Source organism: Carassius carassius, chromosome 17, assembly GCF_963082965.1.
Source record: "Carassius carassius chromosome 17, fCarCar2.1, whole genome shotgun sequence".
Classification (NCBI taxonomy): Eukaryota; Metazoa; Chordata; class Actinopteri; order Cypriniformes; family Cyprinidae; genus Carassius; species Carassius carassius.
The window spans coordinates 20,087,610-20,109,957 of NC_081771.1; the positions used below are offsets into that span (position 1 = coordinate 20,087,610).

Here is a 22,348-nt window from a genome sequence, read left to right on the forward strand (position 1 = left end):
TATATATATTTATATTGTTATGAACAATGAAATACACTGAAATACTTTATCCATGGAGGAAGGCGGAGCGGTGTTTCTGGTAGCAGTGATCAGCAGAGTGATTATTAAATGCTCGGAGCAGAGGGAATTTGTTGTTAAAATAGTCATACTCATAAAATACATTTTTGGTCATACAGATAAAAGTAATCAATCTTTCGACGTTTATTTGTGTGCACTCCGAATAACAACGAAACGCAGTGCTTCTGTAAAATAATTAAAGCAAACAAGATGCAGTTTCTGCCGTCTGGGTCATGTGAACTTGAGCGTGACCCAGGTTAGCATGGATGATTTACATGAAATTTAATGTGTGTGCAATGTATATATATATATATATATATATATATATAGTACAGACCAAAAGTTTGGACACACCTTCTCATTCAAAGAGTTTTCTTTATTTCAATGACTATGAAAATTGTAGAGTCACACTGAAGGCATCAAGGGCTATTTGACCAAGACGGAGAGTGATGAGGTGCAGCGTCAGATGACCTGGCCTCCACAGTCACCGGACCTGAACCCAATCGAGATGGTTTAGGGGTGAGCTGGACCGCAGACAGAAGGCAAAAGGACCAACAAGTGGTAAGCATCTCTCTGGGAACTCCTTCAGGACTGTTGGAAGACCATTTCAGGTGACTACCTCTTGAAGCTCATCAAGAGAATGCCAAGAGTGTGCAAAGCAGTAATCAAAGCAAAAGGTGGCTACTTTGAAGAATCTAGAATATGACATATTTTCAGTTGTTTCACACTTTCTTTATGTATATAATTCCATATATATAATTCCACATGTGTTAATTCATAGTTTTGATGCCTTCAGTGTGAATCTACAATTTTCATAGTTATGAAAATAAAGAAAACTCTTTAAATGAGAAGGTGTGTCCAAACTTTTGGTCTGTACTATATATATATATATATACACATTTTTTTTAAAATTATTTAACTAAAGTTGACATGCTGTGATCTGTAGCCTACTGTATTTTCTTTTTTTTTACTGTAACTGACAGATTCCAGCCAAAAAATATACAATCTGGGAGTGGGCAGGAACGGGATTCATTCTTTCGGGATTGAACGGGACGGGATTTTCCCCCCAGTTTTTTCATGAAATTGGGACAGGACAGGATTTTTTTTTTTTGCTGGAGTGGGACGGGACAGATTTGAAAATCCACTCCCGTGTCACCCTCTAGTGTGATCAACACTCTGCTTTTTTTCTCAGTGGTTCGCATTTACATATGATTAGAAGGGTTTCAGTCAACTTTGAAACTTTAGTTTTATGTTATGTATTATTTAAAACAATGATTTTTAATACTGTCTTCAATAGTGGTGAATCACTGATATTAAGACTGATGGCATGTGTTATACCCTGTAAGATGATTTAAATAAACAACACTTGTTTGACCAAAAGAAATACAATATATATATATATATATATTAGCCAATTATTTCTAGAACCTGATTATTATAGGCTTATTTTGTCTGTGTCATCAGTGACCCAGAAGGAATAATAATCAGTGTGGTAGAGTGCTCCAAGTAATTTTTTTTTTATTCTTGGAAATGGAGAGGAGGTCATGTATCCCGATGTCTTTCACATACACTAATCAAAGTCCTATGCTACCTTTAACCATAGATGTGTAAAGTTTATGTCGGAAGTCATATATCATTATTATTTTCTTTATTTTTTAATTATTAACTGAAAATGTACATCTTGGATGGCCTGAGGGTGAGTATAATTTCATACAAGCCATCTTGAATCTATATGGACACAGTTAATTTGACATTGTAATTTTCATTCTTGTAAAACATAGCACAATCTACTGGACTTAGGAAATATTGCAATTCAAATTCAGCTGTATCAAACAGTGATATCAGTTTTCTCTCATTTTCATTCAATGTGAGGGCTTGGGGCTGTTTACAGTCATGTGGCTTATCCACGTCTTTGAAACACAATAGAGCTTCAGTGTCAAAAGAGGTCAAAAGAAAGACTAAAGACGATTGAATAAAGGCATATGATCAGCACATGCCACCGAAGTTCCATTGGATTCACTTGTCAATGAAACCCTCTAAACCCTGAGGAAGTAAAAGAGAAGAAAGAAAGAAAGAAAGAAAGAAAGACAGAACAAAGTGAGAGAACAGAGAGACGGAGAGAGAGGGAGAGAGCGACTCTCAGAAAAAGCAAAAAGGGGAAGTCTGCAAATAAAGGGAGAGGAGGAGAAACACTAGAAACCACATGTGGCTGTTAGAAGCCATAATCCAGCTATGGAGCGAGACAGAATCGCTGGTAAGTAAATCTTTCTCTCTCTTTCAGTTTAAAAGACAGCTAAGAATGACAACCCTCATGAATTGATTTGAAATGTGTTCATTGCATCATTTTTTTTTTCTTTAGAGAAAGTACAATGTAATTTCTGCTTTGTGCAGGTAGGTCGGGTCAGGCACAGTTAGGTGTGACACTCAGTACTCGCAGTTTCTGTGTTTGGCTGTCTGTTGAGTTTGGAGTAGTTTGTTGTCGTTACAGAACAGTAGTTGGTCTGAATAAACTATATTGTGTCACTTGTGTCTACCTATGCTTAACTGTTTTTTCTTACAAAAAGGAAATCAGTTTTTCAAGATGCAAAATGTAAAAATCATTATGTTTGGTCTATGTGGATTGTGCTTTTCATTTCTAAGGAAAACACATGATCAAGGGTGTGATTTTAGCAATAAGGAAGTGGAACTTCTTTTTATTTTCTGCTTTGTAACTCATTTCAAATTCTCCCAGTCTGCATTTCAAGTATTTTTCTCTTTTCAATAGCATGTAGTTAATAAATACATTTTACAGGTAAACTTATTCACGTCAGTGTTCACTTTGAAGGGAAACAAGAAATATACTTGTTACATGTAGACAACTCCCAGTGAATTTCAATGGAGTATGTGTGTGTGAGTGACAATGAGAAGGTTTACCTTACTCAGCAGAATCTCCCGTAAATATTGTGTCTATAGCACATCGCATAGCAGCTGTGCAGGGAGGGGTTTGCTGTGTGGCATGCCTCAAATCTTTGGAGCTTCTGTAACATCAGCTGTTCTGGTTGGCAATGCCACATGCCCTAAACACACCCTGATATACTATATTGTGTTTAATTGATTCATCCATTAGTTTTGCTCACCATATCGCTCTGTCTTCATGTTGTTGATCAGAATGTCACCATGTATTTTACATGCCACATCATGAACTAATATTGTAGAACCGGATTGAATTTGAGATTCTATGCAGTTTAACAGGTGACCACAGAGGGGCATTGGAGCTTTTCTGCATCAGAATATTATACATACTGTAGATTCAGATATAACTTAAAAGAATGAGATACAGTCTGTGAAAGTGTCAGGGCATTCGTCTTTGTGTTGAAGGCTTTTTGTATTTGTGTAAAGCTGATTGTGTTGTGTTGAAGTGTGTGTGTCTGTTATTAGGGCTGAGAACAGATTTCCGAAATGTAAATTCAGCTTCATCGAGGAAGTTGTGGGCAGAGCTACTTCCTGGTTCTGCATATCCATTGGTTTGGACATTGGTTACCATGGTTATTAACACACCGGATTGTTTTGAAAGTGATATGGCAGAGAATCCTAGAACTGTTTGGCCCTTGTGTCTCCTCTCAGAGCTCAGACTCAAGATTATGTTACATGTCAACACATTAGCATAGTTACAATAACAAGCACACAGAGAGAAACACTGATCATGTGGTACATGTATGTAGATAACACACTGGATTCTACTGTGGAATCAGAGCAGGCTATTTTGAGAGTTTAAAATAAATTTTATTAAATGCTATTATCTGAACTTTAGTGTATTTTTTGAACCAATTAAATAGGACATAAGTATGTATTTATATATAATTTCATTAATACTTAAAATATAGTTGAAGAATATTGTAACTAACTGTTTTCAGTGAATGGCCAAGTTACAATGATACACACAAATTGTACTTTCACAGAAAGCACTACATATGGATAACTAAAAAATCACTCATCCAGCAGTTTAATGACATGGTTGTGTAATTTCTACAGCCTTTAAAGTTAACATCCTGTATTCAGTGACCTCCAAACTGAACGTTCAAGTGCTGGTCTTGAACCATTAAATAGGCGTATGCTGTATATCCTGAATGACTCGTGACCTTGCGCGTGTACACAGACACACACACATAAGCCAACACACTGTCAGTAATTATTACTCTGATATTTTATAACAGAAAACTCAGTCTTACCATTTAGAAATACTGGTTTTTAAGGGCTTTGGATAGCCGCATATTTGGCAGAGAGATTCAGAAAAAGAGTAGCACAGAATTCTCTCAGCACTACCCTCTCCTTACTAGTCTCAGCCTCAGACATCACGGCCACGGACCATTGGCTAAACGTCTGATGCATATGAGACACAGAAGTGGAAACACTTCAGGAGTGTCAAAGTCGTCATCGGATTGGTTGAATTATACAGGATTTTCGGGAGATGTGTGTGTCGTGTTCTTTAACGTTCCATCTAGAAACAAAGATTTATCAGTATCTAAAAAACTAAACTAAAAGTTGGGTTTTCAAAAGTATGTCAAATATTTAAAGTTTGAGGCATAGAATCTTTAAAATACGTCTGAGAGATTTATACACCGGTTTGTTATTGTGGTGATATTTCCACACCCCGAAACGTGACGCTGAACGAAACGAACTGTGAATGGTTGTCTCATGGACGGGCCTTGTCCAAAGAAAGCTGCCATGGATTCCAGACCTTCAGCTGTCAGTCTGAAGGTCTGGCTACTGGAGACTATGTCCTTACAGACAAATCACTGTGCAAATATTCACTTTAAATGTACAAGGTAGTTAAGGTTTTCCGTTTCACACCTCTAATTTAGAAGCAGGATTTGTACTGGTTTTTACCCAGAATTATGCTTTTGCTATTTAATTTGTGCAGTGTTAGAATTTTATGCTTGGCAACAAACAATTTGCTTTGGACAGACACAAACACTGCATGTTGTATAAACAGTCATTTCTGTGTTTGAGGGGAGAAAAATCTAATGGTGATGGGATTAATTAATGTGCATTGAAAAATTATGAGCAGTGTGAAACATGAAACAAGATAACCCAGGATTAGGTTGTGAATGACTCAGGGATAACGATTTAATGATTTCCATTGTGAAAATCCTACTGGGGAAAAAATAACCTTTCACAAGTGTGCAGAGATAAAAAAAAAAAAGCTGGTTCTGGACTCTTCCTCGGATATTTGATATTCTTTGTTACTTAATAATATACTTGATTCAAATTAAAGTGTATATCACACCAATATGGCCTCTAGGGCCAACAACAAAAATAATATAATAAAAAAGTCATGTTAATATTGGTGACATAATCTCAATATATTAAATTAAAATTAAATTTATGCATTTAGCAGACGCCTTTATCCAAAGCGACTACCAATTGAGCTACAGGAACACTATATATATAAAATATAATATATATAATATATTATATATATTATTCCAAAAAAGTTGGGACACTAAACAAATTGTGAATAAAAACAGAATGCAATGATGTGAAAGTTTTAAATTTCATGGCATCAAACCAATCTGAAAAAAGTTGGGACAAGGCCATCTGTGTGGTATCCCCTCTTCTTTTTATAACAGTCTGCAAACGTCTGGGGACTGAGGAGACAAGTTGCTCAAGTTTAGGAATAGGAATGTTGTCCCATTCTTGTCTAATACAGGCTTCTAGTTGCTCAACTGTTTTAGGTCTTCTTTGTCACCTCTTCCTCTTTATGATGCGCCAAATGTTTTATACGGGAGAAAGATCTGGACTAGCCATTTCAGTACCCAATTCCTTCTTCTACGCAGCCATGATGTTGTAATTGATGCAGTATGTGGTCTGGCATTGTCATGTTGGAAATACCATATACCATACCATCAGAGATGCAGGTTTTTGAACTGAGCACTGATAACAACTTGGGTTGTCCTTGTCCTATTTAGTCCGGATGACATGTCATCCCAGCTTTCCAAAAAGAACTTACTTGTCTGACCGCAGAACAGTTTTCCACTTTGCCACAGTCCATTTTAAATGAGCCTTGGCCCAAAGAAAACGCCTGCGCTTCAGAATCATGTTTAGATATGACTTCTTTTTTCACCTATAGAGTTTTAGCCAGCAACGGTGAATGTCACAGTGGATTGTGTTCACCGACAATGTTTTCCGGAAGTATTTCTGAGCCCATGTTGTGATCTCTATTACAGTAGCATTCCTGTATGTGACGCAGTGCCGTCTAAGAGCCTGAAGATCACAGGCATCCAGTATAGTTTTCTGGCCTTGACCCTTACGCTCAGAGATTCTTACAGATTCTCTGAATCTTTGGATAATATTATGCACTGTAGTTGATGATAACTTCAAACTCTTTGCAATTTTTCTCTGAGAAACTCCTTTCTGACATTGCTCCACTATTTTTTGCCGCAGCATTGGGGAATTGGTAATCCTCTGCTCATCTTAACTTCTGAAAAAACACTGCCACACCGAGAGGCTCTTTTTATACCCAATCATGTTGCCAGTTGACCTAATAAGTTTCAAATTGGTCCTCCAGCTGTTCCTTATATGTACATTTAACTTTTCTGGCCTCTTATTGCTACCTGTCCCAACTTTTTTGGAATGTGTAGCTCTCATGAAATCCAAAATGAGCCAATATTTGGCATGACACTTCAAAATGTCTCACTTTCAACATTTGATATGTCATCAATATTCTATTGTGAATAAAATATACATTTATGAGATTTGTAAATTATTCCATTCCTTTTTTACTCACAATTTGTACAGTGTCCCAACTGTGTCTCTGTCAATCATTTTATAACTTCACAAATACTCTGGCATACTATGTGACTAGTAAACTTTCCAAAAGTGCATGCTTTGTGGGCAAATGCTGCATATAACCCCTTTGGTTTCAATAGGTTCTCTGATCTTTCATCTGCAAAATATTTATTATTATTATTATAAATGTTCTAAAAAATGATGGCCTGTTTTCTGTTGGCTTCTTATCGACACCATACTCCATTTACTAAGCCCTTTTCTGAGGAATAAAATTAATTAAAGCTGATGCTGCTTTAGTTCTATGAAAGGACTGGAAATTTAAGTCTATCTATCTTTATGTACTGTATGCTATGCCCTTAAGCTGCCATGAGCCTCAACACAAAGGCCTTGTTAGAAAGCCAAGAAAAATAAAGCTTCAATGAAGGTTGGTTTCTTTAACATATGCTGGCCTGGTTCTAAATTGTATGATTAATGCACTGCTCAGGAGAGAGGCTTAGGGACTTCAGGTCAAATGATTTCAAAAGTTTAACTTTTTTACCATATAGATGTGTTTAGATATTTGTTATTTAAACAATCTAATTGCTTATTTACACTTAGTTCATTTTACATCTGCTGGGTGTCTAGTATGGTGGGTTTAACATTTTAGCATTGTCAAACTAACACAGCCCTGTTTTGCAGGATAAAAGGTTTTCCCACTGATGACCATTCAAAAGTAGTTGTGTTCTGTAATGAAATAGTGGATATTTAACCAGTGCATACATTTTGGGCTTTTAAAAGCAGCTCATGTTTGAATTATTCTTATACTCACTGCTGATATATTCAGTCTTTACTTTACAAACAGAGGCCTCAAATTTGGGATTTGTTTTGATGGGTGACTTGCTTGATGCAGAGAGCACAAGGAAATACTTCACTGGTAACACACACCTGGATGAAGTTTGTATCAGATTTTGAAGGTATAATGTAGCTGCTTTTAATGCATTAAAAAAATTTCACTTTGGAAACTGAATACAGGTCATTAACAGAAGCTTCCTTTCCTCTCTGTCCAGCCATACAGTTATCTGTTTGTGTGTGTAGCATACAGTAGGTCTGTTGGATCAAACTTAGTTCAGCCTGGAATTTATTTGTGAGTATTTCTGAAATGGTTTTAGAGCAGTTGCTTCTGAGAACAATAGATTATAATGGAAGTAAGAGCTTATCATAGGTTATCTACGAATAACTACAGGCTTGCATACGTATTGTTCTGGCATAGATTTCCTCTTTGCGGTTCCTATTTTTTCTCAGTTTTTTTTTACTTTAATTCCAGGTGCATGGGATGGACAAACGGAGTGATCCCATAATCCCTCAAAAGCATTCTGGCTTTTCTTCAGAAACTAAAGCCAAAATGAGCTCTTGGGCTACACTTGTCCCAACCAAACAGCTGTAGATACATCACTGAACCATATAAAGTTTAAAAGCAAATCGTTTTAGTACACAAACAGCTGTCTGAGTAGGTTTCTGAAAGGCTGATCTGTGGGTTGTGCAAATTTTATTTGGAACTACCCTCAAGAAAATTGGGTAATAGTTATTGTAAATAGCATTATTGTATAAATGGGTGTTACTTTATGTAAGAGCACTTTTGACCCCATGTACTTTTAAAAATAAACTCCTTTAAAACACTTTTCCCATTCTTACTAGTTTATTTCATTTTTCCAGTCCAGCAGTATGTTCAGCAATCAATATACATGCATTACATGCATTACAGAGTTATCTTTCTGAACCCACATGTACAAATGTCATTGTAGTACAACACAAAATGACAGTTGGGAAAATAAGTCATGCAGTAGCATTTTTCAAGATTCAAGATTTTTATTCGACACATTTTAATATTTTATATATACACACAATTATATAGAGCATATATAACCAGCAGTGAAATGTGAGTCAGGTCTGCTCCATGGACAGTGCAATTATTAAAGAATACAACACAGATGAAAATATACATAAATATAGCTATGAAAGAATGAAATAAAAGTTAACAATAAAATATAAGAATAAAATATAAAAAATATGTATATTGTAGAATTAAATATAGAACGCAAAATAATGTGCATGAAAGTAAACTGTAGTCTTAAATATTAAGATACACAGGGATGTACAATGTGCATATGTGCATTATACTGTAGTCTTAAATATTAAGATACACAGGAATGTATAAGAGGCAATAACAGCTCTGCTTTTGCAGCGTTTGAGGTAGATGTCCTGCAGAGAGGGGAAGGCAGACCCAGAGATGCGCTCAGCTAAGCGCACAACTCTCTGCAGGGCGTTGCAGTCTTGATTGGAGTCAATTCCTGGCTTTATTAACCTGTGTTTGAATGTGGTAGTCCAAGTCAGGTCCTCTGAGATGTTTACACCAAGGTACTTGAAGCTGCTCACCCTCTCCACAGGTGTCCCGCTGATCATAAGAGGTGTATAGGGCTGCTGCTGTCTCTTCCTGAAGTCCACAATCAGTTATTTAGTTTTACTCACATTCAGAGAGAGACAGTTGTCTTGGCACCATGATGTTAATTTCTCTACCTCATCCAAGTATGCAGTCTCATTATTGTTGTGAATGAGGCCCAGAACCATGATATCATCAGCAAATTTGATTATAGATGTGGAGCTGTGCGAAGACACACAGTCATGAGTGTAGAGAGAGTAGAGCAGGTGACTCAGGACACAGCCCTGTGGGGTTCCTATGTTCAGGGTGATGGAATTGGAGGTTTACTGGCCTAGTTTCACCACTTGAGGTCTTCCAGTGAGGAAATCAAGAATCCAGTTGCAGAGTGAAGAATTCAGGTCATGGTACATGAGTTTAGAAGCTAGCTTTATGGGGACTATCGTATTAAAAGCTGAGCTATAGTCGATAAATAGCAGCCTTACATAGTTCCCGTTATTGCTGTCAATGTGTGTGAGAGAAGAGTGCAGGATGTGAGAGATGCCATCATCAGTGGATCTGTTTGGGCGATAGGCAAACTGAAGAGGGTCTAAAGTATCCAGATGGCGTTTTTAACCAGTCCCTTGAAGACCTTCATGACTATTGAATTGTTCTTTTGGAATGTTTTTTTTTTTTTTTTCATTTTCCCCAATGAAGCTGTTAACAAACTGTTGCTTTTCTCAGAAACTCCAAGTTGTTCACATGAGCATAAAGCAGTTGAACAAAGAAAACAAAAATAAGGACAGATTATCGGTGTGTGCTGAATGACAAACAAAATCATCTGCTATAGAATATTTATAATTACTGTATATTGTATGTTTTGTTAATTCTTTACTGTTTATGTGAATTTGTGTTCATTACTGAGTGCGAGAATCTCTTAAGGGACTTTCAAAAGCACTGTGACTGTTGCAGGCACTTTGGCAAATGCACATACATGTATCTGGGAATTTTCTTTGTCTGGAATGTCTGTCCCATCTTATGAGAGATTGTATTTTGTATTTTCTTGTAAGTCATAAACAATTGGGTGGTGGGATTTTGAATCCAGTGCAGCGTGGTTTGGACATGCTTGTGTTCTCTTTTATACTGTAAATTTTATTCTAACCATGTTCACATATCCAGATATGATTAAAAAACATATACTGGAAGTAAGATACTTAAACGAGCAGTTTCGATTTTATTGAGTTATTCATACAGACTTCTATTTGATTCACTATTTAAGCTGCAAGACTTTCAGCAAATCTTGTGTTTAATCATTTATTCGGATGCCGTTAAAATTAAAAGAGCAAAATAAATGTCAGCTCAAGAGTTTTACCTCTGTCTTCCGTTATGCATTAATTTTTCCTGTCAAAGAATTGATTCCTTCAAAAGAGAGACTGGCCGATGTTGCATGGTCAAGTAACAGCATCCATAATGCACATCATATATTTTTGTGAGATGCTTTTTTAGCCAAAGCAGTTTGAAGTGGTGTAGGCCTGTAGTTTGTCAGTGGCTATTTTTTAGCCAGGTTATAAGAATAGCAAGAGTAAACATGAAACTAACATACAATACAAGCTAACATACATCCACAAACAGACACAGGTTCCTTTCAACTTAATCAGATATTGCATTCTAATGAGACTGATTTGTATAAAAGTGCCCATTACCAGAAGATAATTGGTAAGGCAACAATTTGTATGAGATAAATAGTCAAACGTTTGAGGAAAATGTCATAATTATTATGTAAAATCTATAATTAAAGTTTTGTAGAAAAATCAGTTGTGACATAATTATGACTTAAAAAGTCATAATTATGATTTTAACATGAATGTAAAAAAAAATAGAATTTTCATCTCATAATTTTGAGTTTTTTATTTTGTGGAAACAAGATTTGTATATATTTTCAATTGCATATGAATCAAGCATACAGTATATAGATAGAGCTCCATAGAAGTGAAGCATGTCCAGTTGTTCTGTCTGAGTGAACAATCCATGGTGAGCTTGATTTGACAATGAGCAGGTGTTGGTGTAGACAATAATACATTAACAATAATACATTACATCTGCATTCAGACAAGCATGAAAAAACAGCACACTCTTAACAACAAGCCATGTTAGTGATGTCGTATGACCTGATATGAGATTGTTTCTTATTTTAGGCTTATGAGGCAGACGCTTATGGTTTATTCTAAGATTTCCTGTCTGAGTTATGCATCTGATCATACATTTAGATCTGACCATGTCCTTCTCAATTTTGTATATTGGTGGAATGGAGTGTTCTCTGTACTCATAAGGTGGTTACGACCATGATTAAAGGTGTCTTCCCAGTAAGTACATGCACACTGACAAAGATTTTGATTAGTATCATGGAAAGGAATCAAAATCAGCACTCACTAGCAGTGAATGCAGGTTTTGGTATGGTAAAGGCCTGGATGGTCATTTTAATGGACAGTTATCCTCACATATTTTCTATTCCCATGTGTGGCAAAAAGTTAATAACAGAAAAAAGAACATTATCTATTTTTTTTCTGTAAGTGCCTGAGAGATTATGAAAATTAAATTCTTATTCCTCTACTGTCCAATTTAAAGTTTGAACATCTCATATCCAAGTTATGGTCTTTAGCATAAGGTGCGAATTGATGAGGAAAGGATGTAAAAAAAAGATTTACCACATCTTCAGCTTGTAATATTGTTGTAGTTTATAGTTTTCTTATTTAATATAGAATAGAAGAATATAATAAAATGAGCTTTTACTGCCAGGCATGTTTACACATACGAGGTATTTGTTTTCTTGACAGAAGCTTCAACAGTGTAACAGAATGACAGTAACAGAACAAAAAACACAGGGGTAAAAAAGTTAAAATAAAAATTTGTTATTTATGCTTATATTTCAGCTGTTATCCAATATTTTGCTAACTTTTACAGTCACTGAAATCTAATAAAGTATTTTTCTGTACACAGTTTTGCTGTTTTATGCCCAGTCTTTGGCCAGAGCACTGAATTTGGCTCTTCCACCCTACTGAAAAAATCATTATAACATAAAATGGTGTTTCATAACCCTTCTGGGATGATAAGTGCACCCTGGTTACCATGTCACTCTTACCATCTGCAGAATATTTGCTGTGGGTTTGGGCAAAGTGCCTCACAGTCTGGATGTCCTCAGCTTTCCATTACTTTACTAACACTATAAAATATAATTGTAAGGTTGAGTACAAATGAATGGCTTCTTTTGTATTATTTAGATAATTTGTATTTTAAACCTCAAATCTTTTTCTAGAATATGATGCTTAGATCTGCATGTGTTAACTACAGAAGATAAATCTAGGAATTTAACACAATAAATTCCAAGCTGAAGGTTTTCTAATTTGTCATTTTCCTGCAGCCCTGAAACGCTCATTTGAAGTGGAAGATGTGGACTCTTCCTCACACTCTTCATCGCCTCACACACGGCGAGCACCATCCAATGTTCAGCGTTCAGCCATGTCCCCGACCAGCGGACGGTATTATGAGCTGGGCTCCAATGGTACCAAGCCTCCTGACACCTCAAAACCCAAAGCTCGAACCCCTGAACCTGTGTCACGTAGAACAGAGCTAGGCTTTGACATCTCATCCAACAACAATGGCAAATCTACTGAAGGCTCTCCCAGGTATAAACAAAACATCTATAGTCACATGTACTGTATAGACACAATGTCCCTGTCAGTTACTTGATTTTATTGGAAAGACCAAAACTGCCTTGTGTGGCATTGTCTAGCAATTCCAGCTGTGTGGTCTTGCTGTGGCTCTGTTGTTCACAAACAGAATAAAATAAGACCAGACTCTAGCCTTTTAGCAGACTGTTTCAATATTGCTCAAAAGTCATAACAAGAAAGTGTAAAACTGCATTGGTCTTGCAAGTCCAAGTGTTCCAGTTTTCCAGATTTTATTTAAGGATGAGTTAGATCTGTTTTTGGATTGAAATATGCATTATACCGCAGTTGGTTTCTTTTTGTGTTACTGAATCTTCACTTAACCAATTTGTTTAAAAATACTGATGCATTTGGGGACAGTCATCACTGTGAGTTGCTCTGATTCTGCTTTGGTTTTGTTCATTCAAAACTGTGTTTGTCGATGGAGCAAAAATATTGAAAATAAAATAAAAAGAGATTTAAATATTAGCTTTATATGTAAAAATTAAACTTAATAAATATTCACTATTCGGTGATAGGTGGCAAATTCTAATTCAAAAAAATTATATTTATTTGTGTTTGTTTCTGCTCGGCCAACAAAAATAGTGCTAGACAAGCAGAATGATGCCAACATTGAAAAAGTGGTACAAACTGTCACAGTACTGTTATATGAAATATAAGTACTCTTGACCAATCTGAAGAAATAACTGTTGTTTAATTAGTCATAGCTTTTGTAATGGATTAAATGCATACTAAATTAACTAGATACAATTTTACTGTGTTCTAGTCCTGGCACTGCTCGGTTTGGGCTGAGGAGGCCAGATGTCTTGAGCCACAGTAAGATGCCTGAGACGCAGAAGCACTCAGTCACCTTCAGCAAGACACTGGAGACAATTGCCCCCATCACACGTTCAGCATCTACCATCGTTCCTCATGCCAGTGCAAAACTACCAGAGACCACCTTCAGGAAAAGCGAGCCACCAAGCCCTGCAGATGGATCAGCAAGAAAGCCTGAAATCAGTGTCACCAAATCAACAGACACTAAAGGTCATGACAGTCTTCACCATCCACCAGTTACAACAAGATGTCCATCACCTAATCACGTTGGACGGAAATCCCCTAGTTCCGACAAGCAAAGTAAGTACAATCCAATTTTTCAAATGTAATTCCTCCAGAACAGAGGATTGAAGTTCTTAGAAAACCACACAGCTGGCCAATTGTCTTCTGATTTAAAAAAATAAAATAAATAAATAAATAAAAAAATCCATGCATTTTTTTTTAAATGTGGCACACATATGTTATTCTGTTAGTGGTCTTTTCTTTGTTGGTCTGTCCTGAGGTGCCCTGGTCTGTGGTTGGATCCTATTAGTTTTAACCTCATCTCTTGCCTTAAAGGGTGATCGAACCCTGTGTGAAGTGTAAATGTGTGTCATTTTTGAGAGAAGTTCTTCTAGTCATCTGCTTCATATTGTTTTAACTTTGCCCCTTAGCCTGAGCTCCAAGCCTTTCTGTTGTGTGTTTGATCAGCTGGACACTGAACTTAAACTGACTCTGACATCCTGAAGTAGCCATTGAGTTTTGGCCCTTTACTGTCCATGAGAAATTAACAAGATGCAACTGAGCCATGAGTGGAAGAAAGCTGCAAGGCAGCCGCAGGCTTTTTACTCTGTCTGGACTGGAGCCTTTTAGTCCAGCTGTGCTTCAGACAGCCTTGATACTGAGAGGTAAACATACTGTGGTAACTCAGGATCACAAGGACCTTAGGTAGAGGAGAACTGTGCTAAATAAGAAGGGAAGTGGTCATATTTAAGTCAGTGCAGCTGTGGAGTATCTGCAAACTTTAATGGTATTTGTAGTCGAAACTATAAAAAACATCTAGAGGCTGTTTATGCCAGACTTCATTTAAAGTTTAAAAGTGTTATAATGAAGACAGTTGTTTATTTAAGGAACATTACATTTGATGAATATGCTGTCGGTTGTATTTATATTCCGGATAATGTAAGTGCTTTCTAAGTTCTTCCAAATGTACATGCACTTTTATGGAAGATAGAACTAACCTTGTGGCTTAAAATCAGTTTATGTTTTTACTAGAGGTTACAACAGGTGTGCAACCTACAATCAGCTTACCATGTCTGACTATGATGTATTTGCAGTCTGAAATTTTCTCTGCCTTTCGTGGTTGTGATATGGTTATGATGTCAACAGCAGCTCACACGGAGGTCGTTGCTATAGTAAATTATTAAGAAAATGTCTACATATATTGAAATACATACATACAAGAATAGAGCACTGCAATGATGATGTATTTTTGTAGGCCAGTCCAGAAGTTAGCATGACCATGGTTCCCTTGACAATAACCCAACAGGATTTTTCTCCCAAATAAGCACTGTGACTAAATAAAGTTTATGCACCAAGGTCACATGTCTTCAGCATGAGCATCACAAGCTTCCGACAACTCTTTTGTATGTGTGTGTGTGTGTGTTTAAAAAACTGTTTCCCTGAAAGTCTGATTTAGAATAGTTTGCAAGAGCACAATTCTAAACACAATGAGGCTGTAAAAGCAGACTTCTGAAATTAATTTTCCTGTTTATGTGATGTTTATTGTCTCTGACATCCTCTGTAGTCTCATTTAGCCACTTCTTAGGTAATTGTATTTTTTCGAAGCTTCAAAGCCTGCAGTCTGTGCATTTGTAAGCCAGTAGTCAGTACAGAGTTGATGCAAATTGAGTAAAGTAAATGATGAAATATATCAGTACTGCCTATGAAAATGATAGCACAAAGGTTGCTGATTCAATTCTGTCATACTTGTGTATGATATTTAATCTCAGGAGCTACAAAATTGACTTTGCCTGTGCATAGTGAAATGTAACACGTGTTGGAAAGAAAATGTCTGCTGACAAGTTCAAAGCTAGTAACAACCCTGTCATTTAGAAGTCAAATTGTGTGCCTGTAGAAGATACAGTGATTGACATGAGAAAGGGAAAAGGGCCTAGTTAAAATAACTTCTCACACATTTGGATTTGATTAGTCTTTCACACTCCACCTCCTTATCATTATTACATTCACAATAGAGCACACCAATGCACACGCATACATCTAAACAACTTAAACATGTACATCACAACCAGGTATTGATCCAAACATTGACAGAACACACACAATGAATGGCACACAACACACCAGTGGAAACTCTCTGGGCCAGAGGAGTTCCTGTAAATGCTAAAAAAAATAGAGGAAAGTGCAGCTGCAGCCAAGAATGAACTAATGCCTAAACAGCCACACTGTGTGTGTACTGTATGTGTGTGTTTATGTCATGTGCATATATTTTGTATGGTTAAGAAAGCAATCTTTTCACTTTCTATAATACTTTCACATCTATAATAGGAAAAAGCATGTTCCTATTAATCTAAATTACAGATGCTTGGCTGGTGCAACCCCCCCTGGAAGCACACGATTTGTAAATCTATCATCTTTGCTTTAAAATTTTTAATTTCTTTTCCATCCCACTGTTTAGTATCTGCTAGTGCTGGTACTGTGAGATGCCCTATTGAAGTCATTATCAATTTATTATACTGGTGCTGACTTGCCCTCAGGCACTGCATTACAGCACTAATCCCTCTTAAATAAATAAATAAATAAATAAATAAATAAATAAATAAATAAATAAATAAATAAATAAATTAATAAATAAATTAAATCAACACACATATTTGTTTTTGTGAATTGTGGGGACTTTCCATAGACTTCTGTTACATTTTTACTGACCAAACATTATTTTTTATCCCCTAACCCAACAGTAAACATACACCTACCCCTTACAAGATTTACCACCCTTATGGGGACATTTACATGTAGCATAAACCAGTGCACATGCACACACACGCACACACACACATGTTTGTTTTTGTGAAAAGTGGGGACATCCCATAGGCATAATGGTTTTTATACTGTACAAACTGTATATTCTATGGCCCTACACCAACCCTACACCTAACCCTAACCCTAACCCTCACAGGAAACTTTGTGCATTTTTACTTTCTCAAAAAAAAAAACTCATTCTGTATGGTTTTGAAAAATGGGGACATGGGTAATGTCCTCATAAGTCACCCTCTCCTTGTAATACCTGTGTCATACCCATGTCATTATACAAAGTTGTGTCCTGATATGTCACAAAAACATGCCCCCCCACACACAAAAACACACTTAAAATTTAATATCCTAAGCAAAGCATTGGTCATTCATGTAATCAAACATGACGCTTTTTTTTAATTAGCATACATATTTAGCTGCTGAAATTTTAAATGGATCTAAATAACGTTTTTTTTTTTAAACATGAAATATTAATACATTTTAATGATTAATAAATTAAAACTAGTCATCTCATCTTATTTTGGGGGTGGATAAAATAATACAACATTAAATATACAGCAATAAATGAATGATCAAGGTTTAACTTTTCAGGTTTAAATTTAAGAGGATAACCCAAAATGGGTTAAATAAATAATAAATAAATAAATAAACTGTCATCATTTATTCAACCTCATGTCATCCCAAACCCTCAAAACACAAATGCAATTTTTTTAATGAAATTTGAGAGATATTTGTCCCTCCTTTGAAAGTCCATTCAAGCAAAAGGTTTTCATTTACAAAATTTGTGTGATCTTTTTAAGCTTTTAATGATAACTGTGGCCTAATGTTATATAAACCCTGTTTATTTCAGTGAATATAACTGAATGGTTCATGTGAAACAATTGTCCTGCATTAGGGTCACTTAATTTAATTTTATTATCTAGGTGCTTGCGTACACATACTGTACACAAGGGAGTTACTTTGAAACAATTACAATAATGTCTAACAGCTGGGTTTTATAGTTGGCCCTATACAAATATACAGTACAGTAAAGTTGGGATTTGGGCAAATTGTGGCAGAAGGCAAAAGCTAGCTATGTTGTAAATGTGTGACAGATTATGTTCCTTCCTGTTCATTTGTTTTTTTTTGGACAGGAAGTGTCGTCACACCAGATTGTCTCACGTCCTTCCTTCCAATTGTTTCCCCATGACCTGAAGTTTACTCATGTACTATATTTTGTAATTTTTGTATTCTGTTCTGATTTGCCATAAAACATCATATCTGCTTGAATCCAGAAATGTTCAAACTATTTTTAATTTTATGTATTGCTTAATTATCATTAATGGGCAACTGACAATCTTATTCTTTCTTAACGTTAAGTTCTAAACATGGTTTTCTGACCTGTTCCTGACATAAACCAATCCCGGGGTCCCTCAGATCCTGTGACTCACCCTTAGTGCAGAGGTTTAATTTAAAAGCTTTACTTTTGGGACTGTAGAATTAAAGTAAAGCTGTGTCTTCAGCTTCAGTGAGGTCATACTCAGATCACCCAACCAAACGAGTTGCACATGCACAAGAAAGAGGGGCTGTCAAAATCGTGACAAATATGTTTCATCAACTAAACGCCTCCTACTGGTGATCTAGACCCTCTGCAGAGTGTTATGACTGGCTCCATGCCTCATCCTGTGTGTGTGTGTGTGTGTGTGTGTGTGTGTGTGTGTGTGTGTGTGTGTGTGGTGTTTGTTGACCCCTTCTCTTCTCAACAGCTGAATCTGAGATAGAAAGACATTTGAGACCTACAAGAAGATAGAAGATAAACATACTGTTTTTGTTGCCTTTTGCTCTGTTTCTGTTGTACTTTGTCCTTTGATAAAGCTGTGGTTTTACAGAAATGTCAATTATTTATTATCTATATTCGCATTCAACTAGACATGCAAGCAACAAAAAGTAGAGAAGAATAGTGAAAGACCATTCCAACTGTCAGCATTCATATATGCTTCTACATTCAAAGCAAATTACGATTATTTTTATTAGAAATATATAATAAGTCTGTACATATTGATTGTGTGTCTATAATCAGTATAAAGAAAGGCCTTGATTATACAGTATACAATTTTTAAGAGCATGCTACTGACTCTACTTACACAGAGATGATGGCTACAATGATAACAAAAATTATAGATATGTTGATATCTACTATATGAAATAGTCCACACCACAGCTTTAACGATAAGAACCAATATCATTAGAATTACTAATTGCAAATGCCAAAAATATTTATTATTACTAACTATGAAACTCTTAAACTCTTTTACAGTAAGTTTGAAATTTATGTACATTGCTTATGATTTGAATACATGATTGAGTAACTCTTTTTGGATCACTCATTTATTATGCCTATTGTAAACCACATATTAGAACTAATTGAAATTATTAGACACAACACAACAAACAAAGGTAAATCTATCATATAATTTGATAAGTTCAAAGATAAGTAAATCCAGTTAACTATATCAGTAGGACATAACAGAGAAACACTTAACATACCAATTGTGCAAAATAATAATAATAATAATAATAATTTATCATTTCTACTAACCACATTCTTTATCTGATCTACTCTAATGAGAATAAGTTGACATGTAGTTGCCACCTGATAAGAGTTAGTATAATAATTAGTAATTAATTTAATAATTAGTAGAATTTCTAAAGAGGACTATCAACTGAAGTTAAAACGTCCTTTTAAATGTCTATTTTGATGTTCAGAAGATTTCTCACAAGTGATGTGATGCACCTTTGATGTAATATGTTTGTTCCAGGCTCTTTTAATTGAAGTCAAAAGCACAAGCTTAATACACAATTTCAAACAAAGTGAGGAAATCTGCAACAAGCACACCCATTTGCACTCTGTGTCAGGTTCAAAAACTTGAGTTCTTGTGTCTTTTATGTTGTTTTCGATAAAGATGTGTGAAATGTTGACAGAGGAACCCTGTCTCTGAGACTAGTTGAGTTGAAATGCGTCACTGAAAATATGACAGTCCTCTCTTGATACCATTTCCGGAAACATGTGTTTACTTTACATGCCGAGAGGGAAGTTCAAGGGTCACACAAGTTTCCCACCACAATGCTAACCAGCTCCATCCAAAGGACTTTATCTTGGGGCCCAAGCGACTTAATCTTCCTCTTTTGTCTCATCCTAGATATTCTATTTTCTTGATCACTCTCTAACATTTTGTCCCTCTTTATTTTCCCTTTTTTGGTATATACTGTATGTGGTATATATTTTTGATACTATATGTAATATTTTTTGGTCAAACTGATTTAAGGTCCAATTCTCTCTATTACTTATTAACTACGAAGTTTGCCTGACTAACATCTGCTTAACTAAAATAACAATGAGAATTTTGCTCAAAGTGCTTTTTGTGCTCTTTTAAGCTTTATCAGTGTGCTGCATTTCATGGTGAGTGAAACACTATTATACATGGGCTGTCAGGAAAGTATCCAGTCATGTAATATGAAAAATAGAGACATTTATCGAAGAAGAATCACCTTTGAAAATGACCTTTGGAGGAGAAGGGATTTCAGACCATTGATGAGATTCAGTAAAATTAATTGAGGTAGGCCGATTCCAACAAAGGATTTTGCTGAGTGTTTTGAACAGTGAAAGAGATGCAGGAGAACTGTGTGAGTTCCCAAGATGCCTACATTGAAAGGGACTGAGAAATCATTGTCATATGTACAATGTTTCTTGTATCTTATTCAGTGTCTCTTTTTCCATATTCCATGACTGGATACTTTCCAGAGAACTCTTAAACAGGTACAGGTACATCTCAATAAATTAGAATGTCGAGGAAAAGTTCATTTATTTCAATAATTCAACTCAAATTGTGAAACTTGTGTATTAAATAAATTCAATGCACACAGACTGAAGTAGTTTAAGGCCCAATCCCAGTTCTACCCCTTAGCCCTTCCCCTCCGTTTCGCGCGTTCATGTGAAGGGGTAGGGGTGTCTCGATTCTCTTTTGGTTGGAGGGGTAGGGGTAAGGGGAAGGGCCGGATAGCCCTTCAAACGAAGATTTTTCGGGACCACACTACAAACGAAGGGGTATGAATTATCTCGGCAACATGGCTGCTACAGCGAACAAAAAGACACATAAATGTAAGTTTTTTGGCATAAATAAAGATTTTAATGAAAAGTAATAATTTGTTTTATGTTACATTCAATTGTGAGTTCATATTAACGGTCATGTTACTCAAAGAAATGTTTGCAAAAAATCGCTAATATTTGCTAAACTGCATGATAGTGCCACAGCATATGATCAGGGCGATAACTGCTGTAGACATTAATTAGAAATCGCTAAACCATTTTCTAAAATATTGCCTATTCTAGATAGAGAGAGAGAGAGAGAGAGAAAGAGAGAGAGAGAGATGGAAGTTGCGTGTATTCGCGTCTGTGCGTTTATCTTTTTAGAGTGAGTTTACTTAAAAACAGCGATTGTATCCTCCCGTCGCTGGAAAATATAATGTAGCGATTCAGTATTTAAACTGTATTTAATAAAAGTCGTGGGGCAGCGCTGACAAGTTTATTTTGTCCTGGATGTGTGAGCTGCGCGATTTCTGATATGTGTGTGTGTCAGTAAGCAGCGCATTAATACAGAACGATAATTAAAGGCTCTAATGCACACCAGTGCATTAGAAGTCGTGGCCTAATGGTTAGAGAGTCGGACTCCCAATCGAAAGGTTTTGAGTTCGAGTCTCGGGCTGGCAGGAATTGTGGGTGGGGGGAGTGCATGTACAGTTCTCTCTCCACCTTCAATACCACGACTTAGGTGCCCTTGAGCAAGGCATCGAACCCCCAACTGCTCCCCGGGCGCCGCAGCATAAATGGCTGCCCACTGCTCCGGGTGTGTGCTCACAGTGTGTGTGTTCACTGCTCTGTGTGTGTGCATTTCGGATGGGTTAAATGCAGAGCACAAATTCTGAGTATGGGTCACCATACTTGGCTGAATGTCACGTCACTCACTCAGTATATGTGTGTATTGTAAGAGCTAGACGACGAATGATGGCGTGTGACGTCATGGTAGTGGTGACCCAATCCTTAGGGGAATATTTTCTCCCCTACCCCTTGACAGGAAGGGGTAGGGGAAGGGGTATAAAATAGAATTGGGATTGGGCCTAAGTCTTTGATTCTTTTAAATGTGATGATTTTCCACACCCTCTACCCAGCAATGGGCTGACTTCATTGTGTTTTTGCTGTGGACCCCAGTGAAAAGCTTTGATGCATGTGCGTTGGAGTAAGAAAAAGATAAATTATTTATTCGGTGGGCGGTGTAAAGTAACCTTTAACCTACCTTATGTTTCCTTTGTGTTCTGCACATTATGACCTCATGACTCACAGCTGTCAACCTCAGAATACCAAACATTAGGGTTCATCCAGCTCTAGGAGGTTTCATTCTCTACTGATTCCAAAGATGCGATGAACAACACTGCTACTTATGTGGTGATTCATGAGAGTTGTAATGGGGACCTATGGCTGAGCAACTGTAATCGAGTTAGAAACATTGCAGGAAGTGACCAC

General features: G+C 36.4%; 1 protein-coding gene across 1 annotated transcript in view; it reads left to right on the forward strand.

Moving 5' to 3' along the window:
- Positions 1–2,174: 2,174 nt before the first annotated feature.
- Positions 2,175–22,348, forward strand: part of septin9b (septin 9b) — a 50,045-nt gene continuing 29,871 nt past the window's right edge. Inside the window, exons 1-3 of the mRNA XM_059571243.1 lie at positions 2,175–2,311; positions 12,636–12,900; positions 13,709–14,058. Of these exons, the coding sequence (XP_059427226.1) occupies positions 2,290–2,311; positions 12,636–12,900; positions 13,709–14,058 (637 nt within the window). The 5' untranslated portion in view covers positions 2,175–2,289. The remainder of the gene's footprint in view (positions 2,312–12,635; positions 12,901–13,708; positions 14,059–22,348) is intronic.